Source organism: Struthio camelus, chromosome 5 (assembly GCF_040807025.1).
Source record: "Struthio camelus isolate bStrCam1 chromosome 5, bStrCam1.hap1, whole genome shotgun sequence".
NCBI classification, from domain to species: Eukaryota; Metazoa; Chordata; class Aves; order Struthioniformes; family Struthionidae; genus Struthio; species Struthio camelus.
In genome coordinates, this window is record NC_090946.1 from 39,402,713 (window position 1) to 39,413,208 (window position 10,496).

General features: G+C 49.0%; 2 protein-coding genes across 3 annotated transcripts in view; one reads left to right on the forward strand and one right to left on the reverse strand.

The window, feature by feature from the left end:
- NR1H3 (nuclear receptor subfamily 1 group H member 3) overlaps positions 1 to 603 on the reverse strand; it is a 30,418-nt gene extending 29,815 nt beyond the window's left edge. The window contains exon 1 of one of the 2 annotated variants that reach the window (XM_068945772.1): positions 470 to 603. The gene's annotated coding sequence lies outside the window, so the exon portion shown is untranslated. Of the gene's footprint in view, positions 1 to 108; positions 318 to 469 lie in introns of those variants that run through there. The other variant, XM_009682769.2, reaches the window with a different exon arrangement.
- A 92-nt stretch (positions 604 to 695) lies between these two features.
- On the forward strand, positions 696 to 10,458 carry ACP2 (acid phosphatase 2, lysosomal). Its single transcript, XM_068945770.1, has 11 exons — positions 696 to 943; positions 1,056 to 1,151; positions 1,226 to 1,312; positions 3,917 to 4,069; positions 4,428 to 4,526; positions 4,694 to 4,783; positions 7,032 to 7,164; positions 7,241 to 7,329; positions 7,931 to 8,037; positions 8,243 to 8,418; positions 8,501 to 10,458. The coding sequence occupies exons 1-11, from the start codon at positions 833 to 835 to the stop codon at positions 8,635 to 8,637; spliced, it is 1,278 nt and encodes a 425-aa protein (XP_068801871.1). The 5' UTR covers positions 696 to 832; the 3' UTR covers positions 8,638 to 10,458.
- The last annotated feature ends 38 nt before the right edge of the window (positions 10,459 to 10,496 follow it).

Below are 10,496 nucleotides of genomic sequence, written 5' to 3' on the forward strand. Positions count from 1 at the left end.
ATCCGAGCAACCTTCAGCCGGGCACGCTCGGGCTTTTCAGCGCGGCTAGTGACTATTACAGCAAAGCAGAGGGAGGGCACTAAACGTGCTCTGCTTGCAATGCTTTACCTGCGCACCAGCAGACGCAGGCCGGGAGGCAGCCGGGCAGCTGCGCCTCCCGGGCTCCTCCCTAGAGCAGCTCCTCTCTGCGCCGCCGCGCCGGCCTCAGTGGGGCTGCCCCACCACGCCGCGTCCCCCTCGGCCCAGGGGCCGAGCCGCTCATTGCCTCCCCGGCGCCCGGCAGGACGGGCAGCAGAGCCCCGCTCCCCGGCTCCGCCGCCGCCTTCCCGCCCGCTCTCCCACCTCGGCGGTTACCCGCCTGCGCTCGCACCGACCTCAGGCCGCACCCCAAAAACCGGCCTCCCTCCCCTCTCCCCCCCCCCGGAAACGACCCCCTACGGGGGGGAGGGGAGCGGAAGGGGGCACACACTGTTTAAGTCACGGCCAGTTTCTCTCCTCTGCTCGCGCCGCCCCGGTGAGCCCGGTTCGTCCCCGGCACCCCCCGGCCCGCACCGAGGCTCCGCCCGCCCTGAACCGCGCCGGCCCGGCCCCGCCGCGAGGCGCGTGCGCAGTGCGCAGTGCGCAGTGCGCGCGGAGCGCTCCCTCCCCCCCCTCCGCCCGCGCGCGGACGAGGCCGGGGGCGGGGCTTCCGCCCCGCCGCCGAGAGCCGCCAGCCGGGCCCGGCCGGCAGCCGCGACGCTTCCGGTGTGCAGAGAAAAACGGTGCCCGGGTGGAGCCGCGGGCAGAGGCGGTTCAGTTCCGGGCGGGGGCCGGAGCGTAGCTAGGCAGCGCGATGGCGGGCGGGCAGGCGGGCCGGGGCGCGGGCGGTGCCGTCGTGCTCCTCCTGGCTGTGTGCCTGCAGCCGCCGCTCGCTCGGGCCCGCAACCTCCGTTTCGTAACGCTGGTGAGGAGGGGAGGCGCGAGCGGGCCGCACCGGACCGGACCGGGCCGCACCGGCCGCCGTGGGGCCGGGCCGGGCCGGGCCGGTGTGACAGACGCGCGCTCCCGCCCCGCAGGTGTATCGCCATGGCGACCGCTCGCCCATCAAGGCCTACCCGCGGGACCCCTACCAGGAGGCCGCCTGGCCGCAGGGCTTCGGGCAGCTCACGCAGGTGCGGGGCGGCGGGGCGGGGCGGGGGCCGCCCGGTGCCCGCCCGGTGCCGCGGGTGACGCCGTGCCGTTGCAGGTGGGGATGCGGCAGCAGTGGGAGCTGGGCCAGGCCCTGCGGGGGCGCTACCGCGGCTTCCTCAACGCCACGTACCGGCGGCAGGAGGTCAGTGACGGGGCGGGCCGGGGGGCGCCGGGCGGCGGCGGGAGGGTCCCCGGCGGCGGCGGCGCCCTCGCAGGGCGGCGGCTCAGGGCCGGGGTGTGGGAAGCGGCTTCTCCGGATGTGGTTTCTCGTTGGGGGGTGGGGGGGGGGATATCGGTGCCGACCGTCTGAAAATACTCATGTTTTCTAGTCTGGCTCCGCTACTGCTCGCTGAGCTGGAGAAGAGAGAGCTAAGAGCGGGCGTTTGTTCTTGACCTGGCTGCAAGTGGCTTTAAAGGCTAGTAAGACTTGGGGTGGGGGGGAAGGCTGTGCAGGATCTGACCGCTGTCCTTTTTGTAGATGTTAAGACAATTCAGCCAAAGTTTGCATGGCAGCAGCGCCATTACAAGCCAGCTGAAGCCAACTGCTCTGAAGTCAACTTATAAAGCAAAACACAATTGCTGCGTTATATCTGGAACTTGGTTTCTTACCTGAGGTTGTGAGATTGTTTTGTCATAACAGCTGATCTTGATTAAAAACAAGAATGCAGCCTTACATGCCTTACCTTCTCCAGTATACTTCGGGTGCAATCTCCTGGGAGTCTGTACACATAAACACTGCTACAAGTGATTCTGTCATTTTTTTTTCCCACCTGTAAAGTATCGAAGGCCTCAGTCCCCCAAAGCTATTAATTTTCCTGTTTGTCTCTGTGATGTTGCCACACTTTGCGCTAGTTCTTGAGAAACCGACAGTCACATGTAGTTTGCCTTTATAAAAAAATACGGAGCCCTTTGGGGACCATGTACTATGCACAGGGTGAAATCGGAAAGATCAAAAAAAGTTAAGGAAATAAAAAAGCTCTCGAAATACCCATGGTGGTTGATCAGATAGGTGTGAGTCAACTGGAACATGAGCAAATGTCACGATGAGAGGCATGCCATCATGTAGATTGAATGGAAGGCTGGCCCCTAGTCCCACTGCTGGCTCTTCGTCTGTTCACTTATTTTATCTGTGCTTACGTTGTGTGACTGACCAAACGAGGCAAGCTGAGAATCCTCATAAGATTTTCTTTGTTTCCCTCCCTTTTTTTAGGCTCCCCTGTAAATACACAGCTTGACATGGTTCAGTTCACATCCCCTCTTTGACGTGTTTCATCAACAAAACTTCCAGCGTCGGCTCAAACACAGATCCTTTAACCTTCCTGACTAGTTTCTCTCCAAACATTCTTCGTTCTTATAAAGCTTTGCCATCTGAAACTGTTTTTCTTCCCCCACTTGAGAAGGAAAAACAAACCAAGGCACATGCAAACAGAAACCATTCTGCTAACCAAGCCTGAATCCTTGCTCAAGTTGAGCAAGCTCCCGCTTATAAGAAGTATTGCCTCTGGATGACACCATATGACCATCTGTCACCTGACTCAGCGACAAGCTGGAGCCCTGGAAAAAAGTGCTGAAGAAAGCATATATGCTCAGGGCTTAATTGCTTGTTATGACACTTCTAGAATTAGATCCTTATCTTTTAAAATATTTCCTTTCTATTTCTTTAGGGCTTACCTAGGGTGAAAGCAATCCTGTGTAATGAGTACAGGCTCTGTTGCTTTTAAGCCACGTTTAAGAGGTAAAAGCAGGCAGAAATTGTCAGAGAAAAGACAATGTCTTTTTTTTTTTCCCCTTTCCTGGCTGTTAATTTAAATTTTCAGATACAGAATAAGCATACATATTTTTCTGTATGTTTCTCTCTCCTTGGTTAACATCACCAAAAAAAAAAAAAATCCCAATTTTGACATTGTATTTCATTCTTCTAGTTTTTTGTTCTTGTTGTTTCATATCCAATATGCTGTCTTTTAGGGCATTTTTTCACAATTTCATACATGTTCCTCTTTATTACTGTTTCCTCCCTGCTCTCCCCTAAGTGTTTTCAGTACACAGATACTAGCATGCCAGAGCTTTGCTATTTTGACCCTTCTAAATATTCCCTTTTACTCTCTTCTGTATGTTCTCCTTTCTCTCCTTTCTGCTTCAAATATATTTTTCTGAGCTCTGGAATGATAAACCATCTTGGCCCATTAATCCCAAGAGCTCCCAGCAATCAAACACAATCTCAGTCCCCATTCCTCTTCCTCTCCTGTTAGTTAGGTCATTGTTGTCTTCATTTTTCAGATGGAAAAGTTGCAGCTTGAAAGGGCACGTTCTTGAGTGAGTGCAACAGCTCATCCCTAGAGCCGAGAACTGCATCCAGGAGTTTGCCCCGGTCCTGCTCTGTAAAGACAGTGTAATTCCTATCTGTGCCCATCATTACCTGCATCTTTTTCTTGCTCTTCTCTGACTCTTACTCATATGCAGACTCATTTCTTTATGTATAATCTCTGCACAGTGCATCTCACTGTCCTAGTTATCCAGGACAGACTGCCCAGGTATTACACACAAATTGCCTTGGTGTCCATCCTTACACTTTTCACCAAGTGACACCAGGAGGCTCAGTCCTCGAGGAGTTCCTGTTACACTGTTGTCCACTTCACGAGCAGCTTCAGGGCACTCAGCAGAGTTCCTCAGCAAGTACATTGTCCTGTGTCCGAGCATCACCACTTACAGTAGTGTTACTAACAGTGCACTGTCCCTGTCCTGGCAGATCTTCATCCGCAGCACAGATTGTGATCGGACGCTGATGAGTGCGGAGGCCAATCTGGCAGGCCTGTATCCCCCAGACAGACAAGAGATGTTCAGCCCTAACATTTCCTGGCAGCCTATCCCTGTGCATACGGTGCCCGAGTCTGGGGAAAGGGTAAGTTAATCTCGAGGATGGCTGGGTGGCTACTCAAGCAGAGTGTTTTGCTGACTTCCCCAAAAGTCCTTCCTTCAGCCTTGGTTCAGATTGTCTTTGGTTTCCCTTTGGACCTGCCTTGCAAAGATGCTTCTGTTCTCTGAACAAGACGAGAATTCAGGGTCGATGTTCACTCAGTCCATTAACTGCAGCGCCTCACCAGACCATACGCAGTCTGAAGTATCGTAGAAGGAGGTACTTGAAGCTGTTTATAGATGCACCCAGCTAGTTGGGGTTTCATTACAGTTGCGGGTGTTGTCTTCGGTTTCTGCACTTCCATGTTCCCAGTGACCTAGCTGCTCTTGTTGTCTCTGCCCAGCTACTGAAGTTTCCATTGGCCCCCTGTCCACGGTATGAACAGCTACAGAATGAAACCCGGCACTCAGCAGAGTACACAAATAAGACCAGAGAGAATTTGGTAAGTGATTATTCGCATGAGATAAGGTGGTCTGAGGATTGTAGCTAAAGTAATCACCTCCAGGTAATTGGAGCTCTGAGAAAAGAGTAAGACCACCTCCATCGTGTGCATGTAATACAGCATGAGATTGGAAAATTGAAGGCTTCTTTCTCTGCTCTTACCTACAGCAATTCCTGCAGATGGTGGCAAATGAAACTGGGATCCGGGATGTCTCCCTCGAGTCTGTTTGGAGCGTGTATGACACACTGTTTTGTGAAGTAAGTTTAGTCATCGTCTTACAGCTACAGGAATCTGATCTCTTGGCCTCACCAGATTTGGTGGAAAATTAATTTGCCAAAGCCCATAAAACAACCTTTCGTCATTGCCACCCTGCAGTTAGAAGTAATGGTCTAATTTCAGAGTAATAATGGTTCTTGCTCACTAAAGGTATTTGTCAATAATTATCTTTCTATTTTTGTACCATACAACCTCCCACTTTGTAGCTTAGATATCATTCTAGAGTTGGAAAAAAATGTCACAGGCACAGTCATCTCTTTCGAAAGTAACTGGAAAGTGACTGCAATCTGAAATCTTTAGATCTCTGTGTACAAGTCTGAGTTAAGTAAGGCAGCCTTAACTTTATGATTGAAGTTGGGAGCTTAAATTAGAACTATTCCTGGTTCTACCTTTACCCCTCTGTTACTTTGGACTGATTGTTTTTATTTCTGTGCCTCTGCTAATGCTATCTGTAAAAGCAAATAATGCTCTCCTAAGGTTAAGTGTGGTTTACCAACATCTGTAAAATAGTTGGAGGGCCTTTGACAGAGAAAGACTCTAGAGACAGATGTTACCATTTTACTGTCTCGAAGGGGAGGGAAACTAACCTCTATATTCATGTTGAATTTTGTTGAAAGCACATCTCATGAAGGCTTAAAAAATAAAAGTCAAAATCTTGTTAGCTTGTTGTGATAACACCGCAGATAGTTAGTTATTTGCCTATAACTATACAGCATGATGAAGCATATTGCAGAACTCTTTAGTACCAAACTAGTTAATTCGGGAAGAAGCAGTAAACCCAGATAACTCTGCCCATGCTAATTAGTTCTGTGGAGGTACCAGGCTAGTTAGCTTCCTGGTAGTGGTACATTAATGCAGCTATATACTTTTTTTTTTTTTTTTTGTGGGGGGGGGAAAGAGGAAGAAATAAATCCACATAGAATTGCACTTTGCCATGTTAAGCAGCAGCTTGAGTTGCTACAAGCTCAGAAAATTCCAGTCCAGAGCTGCATTGCACTGTGTAAATTTGTCTTTTGTATCACAAACCCAGTCTCCTGTCTTATAACAATCACAGTGAAGCAGCTTTTGTCAGTGACCAAATCTCCTTTGGTCAGAAATATCAAGATTTTCAAATCTTTTTCCCTTTCAAGACTCGCTTAAAGATTTTGTACATAGGGCCTTGAGGCCTTTTCTCATTGACAACCACTGAAGCCCTGAGAACTCAGAAAACAGCTCGCTGTCTGAAAACAAGATCAGAAAGTTGTGAAGCTCTCAAAACTATACTTGAGACATATTAATCTCTTCATTCACTTTGGGCTTCCTCTTTTGTTCTCATTCTTACAAACAGTGCCCTAAATGAAGGATGTTTCTCTCACCTGAATTAGTAGATTCACTCTACCAGCTGCGGGAAGAGAAAAAAAAAAGTCCAAGAAATATAGGAACTTCCCAGCTATTCTCTTTGTAAATTAATGCAAAACTAACCAAATACTTAGGTTGCTGATGGGAATCTGTGCGGAACTCAGACAGAATGGACCCTTAAGGATACTTGGCCTCATCTTCTGACAGTTTAATGGGAGGTAGCACAGAAAATTGCTCCATCTGAGCAATGCCAGGCAACCGCAAACTGCTGTTTGTTTGCCAGTGTAACTAATCCTTTCTTGTAATGCGTTGGCTGCAAAGCAAATTCCTTCCTTGGTTCCCTGCTTGGTGTGTTCTGGGTTTGACTACTGAACTGTCAGTGGTGCCTCGCAGTATTATGTCTGCAGAGTGCTAACTTTCTCTGCTCTCCTTCAGTGGCCTCTGTGTCCACTCTCACAGCTTCCCAGGGAATTGTGTGCCAGGTACACCAGAAACTGAGTCACTTTTTTTTTTTTTTTTTTTAATTTCTGACTGCATGCCATCTGTGGGGCAGAATCAGCCATGCAAGTGCCGGGCTTGGCTTGGCTTTTTGTATTGGTGTTGCAAAATAACCCTGCATTCCAGTTGTACTTTCACAGAAATGGCAGCTCCCAGATTTTAATCTTTATGCTTCTCATGCTTACTTTAAAAAGTAAGGATGTTAACCACATATATTCTTTGTATGCAGCGTGGCAGGATAAGGACAGAAGCATAAACAGAAAAGTGACATATTTGAAATGCTAGAGGAAATGAGTAGCAGTTTGGCCAAGACTCAGAAGCCCTGACTCCCAGGCCTCTGATTGATCTGTGGTCCACGCTACCTGCAGATGAGTATTCTCTGTCTCTTCCTAGCAAGCACACAAGATGAAGCTGCCGTTATGGGTGACCCCAGATGTCATGACTCGATTGAAGCAATTAAAAGACTTCAGTTTTGAATTTCTGTTTGGGATTCACCATCGGAGAGAGAAAGCTCGTTTGCAAGGCGGTGAGTGGACCGGGGAGGGAGCTTCATGCTGCTCTATCTAGCTTTTGAATCTTAATCATGTGTACTCTTTCCTCAGGGGTCTTGCTGGGTCACATTAGGAAAAACCTAACCAAAGCAGCAAATGTCTCTGCCCACCAGCACCTGAAACTACTTGCCTATTCTGCAGTAAGTCAGACCATGGGTGCTAGCTTCAATCCACCTCCTCTTCTTCCTCCTCATAGGGTGGTTTGAGCCTTGCTAATGGTTTTAACCTTCTCTAGCTTCTCTGCAGCCCTGCAGTGATCAGGAGATGCACCTTTGCCTCTGGCTGGGTGGGTTGTCCAGTATCTGGCATCATTCCATTTTATTCCTGTTAGCTCAGTCCCATGGTTGAGACTGGCAGACTTCGGGGAGCCATTGCTATATTTGGTAGATGGGTTGATGCTACTCAGATATGATGTTTCAGCAGTGTAGATAAGGAGAGTCACCCCCCCTTTCCAGCAGCCTGCTGACTGGAAAGTCAAGCATCTCTCCCAGATTGCTCCCCAGAGGCCAGTTCTTAAAGAATGATGCATGATATATACAGCTTTGTTTCACTCCCTTCCATTCTCTGGCACCATCACAGATCACCTTTCTAATAGTACTGCTCCTTTCCCTTCTTCCAGATGGAAGTTACAAAGGTGACTTCCCTTCAGCACAGTCCTGTCCCTGCTGTGGTCTGAGCTGCCCTGCCCCATTCATAAGCGTGATTGATTTGGGGTTTTTTTTTTTTCTCTCTCTTTCTCAGCATGACACCACACTTGTGGCACTGCAGATGGCTCTGGATGTCTACAACAAGATTCAAGCCCCATACGCCTCATGTCATATATTTGAGCTGTACCAAGAGGATGATGGGTGAGGGCTGCAGTAAAGATGTCTGCTGCAAGGATTAGATACCTAGGCTAAGCTCCATCCTAGGGGAAGCAGTCTTGCTCCTAGCAGCAGGCTCCTGGGAAAATTACCCTCAGAATAAGGGAAAAGGTGTACACACTAAGGGGTGTCTGGAAAGAGATGATTTTAGCTGGAGCAAGAAGCCAATCTAGCTGTGTTTCACTTTCAGTAACTTCTCTGTGGAGATGTTTTTCCGGAATGAGAGTGGGAAGGAACCTTTCCCACTGACACTCCCTGGCTGTCAGCAAAAATGTCCCCTGCAGAGATTTTTGCAACTCACTGATCCTGTCATTCCCCAGAACTGGGAACAAGAATGCCAGGTAGCAAGCACTGTGCATGACACAGGTGAGCCTGGGCTGGACTGGCGTGTGGCAGAAGCAGAAAGCTTGGATGACACCATGCTGACCACTTGTTTTCTCCCTTGCAGAACTGTTTGTGGCTCTGGCTGTGTGTGGATCCATTCTCTTTCTCCTTATCATCCTCCTGCTGACTGTACTCTTTCGCATACAGTCTCAGCCCCCTGGCTACCGGCATGTTTCCAATGAGGGAGAAGAGCAGGCATGACAATTGCTCCAACTCCTTCCCAGGCAGTAGGAGGGAGCAGTGCTGCCCGTGATGATTGGGCACCTCAGTTACTAAGCGTTCTTCTGCTTTGGTCATTGTGTCCCAGAATGAAGCTGGACTGTGATTTTTGGATAAGATGTTTTCTAAAGGTGATGTCACAGGGAGAGGACTGAGCTACTCATCTGAATTATAATTCTGAAGCCAGTATGCTGTGTGGTGCCCCCAGCCCTTGAACAGCTTAACTAGTCTGGGACTCCCACCATGGCTGGTTGGAGCTGCTGCTCCCCATGAAGAATTTCTCCCCGTTCAGTGACTGCTAACGTTATCACTCGCCATAACTGTGGCAGAGGGGCCCGGGCCTCCAGCAGGTGTCATGTCCAGTGTAGTCAGGAGTCACATCTTTCTTTAAGGTCAACCTGCTTTGTATACTTTTCTCTCAAGCCACTGGGCTGAGGATGGTGGGAAGGCTGGGCTTAGAGTACAGGGCCCAGCTCATCAACAATGCACAGAGACTCATCTGCTCTCCATGCAGAGGGAGCTGCTGGGGATGATGGCAGATAGCAAAGAACATTTCTGAGGTTGCTGCTAAGTAATTGCTGCTGGCAACTAATCTTTTTCCCCCCTCAACTTGTGTTTCAAGAAAGAAGAACTGTCCTTGGATCAGGACAGGATTGGAAACCTAGCAGTAGTTTCTCAGATTCAGCAGAATAGGCTACATACGATCCAGAGCTTTATCCTGTAAATGAATTCATGTGATTATCCATAGCAAACCTGCACACAATCTTTTTGTGTAATGTTGGCTATAGAAAGGAGAGTGCCTGTAGAGAGGAAACTTGGGCCCTTTTTAAAGATTCAGTTTTTGAATTTGACCTCCTCATCTATGAACTTACCTATTACTACAGCCTTTGCATAAGGAGCCAGGAAGGATCCTGTACTGTACATGGTCCAGGCATCAGCTATGAGCCCAAGAAATATGCTTTACTGGCAGAAAGTTTTTATAGTGTCATCAAAGATACGTAACAGAGCTGTTTACCTAAGACTAAATGCCAACTTCTGTGGTCTTTCTTCCCATCTTCCCCACTGGATAGACTCCTCTCCCCCCCCGCCCCCCCCCCCCCAAAAAAAAATCAGTATTTGCAGGTAACTGTAGAGCCCTTCACCTGCTATTGTCCAACGTATGATTCTTTTTGTCACGACCAGATGGATGGAAGCTGCAGGCCTCTCTCTGCACACTGCAGCTGCTCTAGGAAACTTTATGCCAAGTGTTCACCATCTGCCTTGTAGCTTCTGGCAGAGGATGAGAGCACAGCAGGCACCAGAGGCACTGGCTCTTCACATGGTGATGCTGCACATTCACTTCCCACTTTTAGTTCCCTTTCTGGTGCAGTTCCCTTCCCCTCTTGGCAGCAGAAGCTAGTTCTTAGGTTACAGACACTTCCTTTTCTTCCCCTATGGAGCATCATGGGAACTTTTCCCTACACCATACTAGGCATCTGCCAGCATGGGAACTCTAAATCAGCAGAAGCAGCTTGCTGTTCTCAGCATCTTCCTCACCTTTTTGTCCCCGGAAGATACAATCTAGGTCTCCTGCACAGCAAGACAGTCACAAAGAACAAGCAACTGCCTGTGAGAACAGGCAAAAGGAAGAGGTAATAGAAAGTGCATTCAAGGGAACCGGACCTGTTATTTTTAAAGGCAGCAGATTTTGCACACACACACAAAAGGTTTCTATGATGATTTAGACTTTTTGACTGTGAATGACTTTCTGTAATTGTTCCAATGCATTTCCTTTTTTGTCATTAAAATCAATTCCACACGGAACTCTACTCTTCTTCCCTAAGAGTTCATAGGGCTACTCT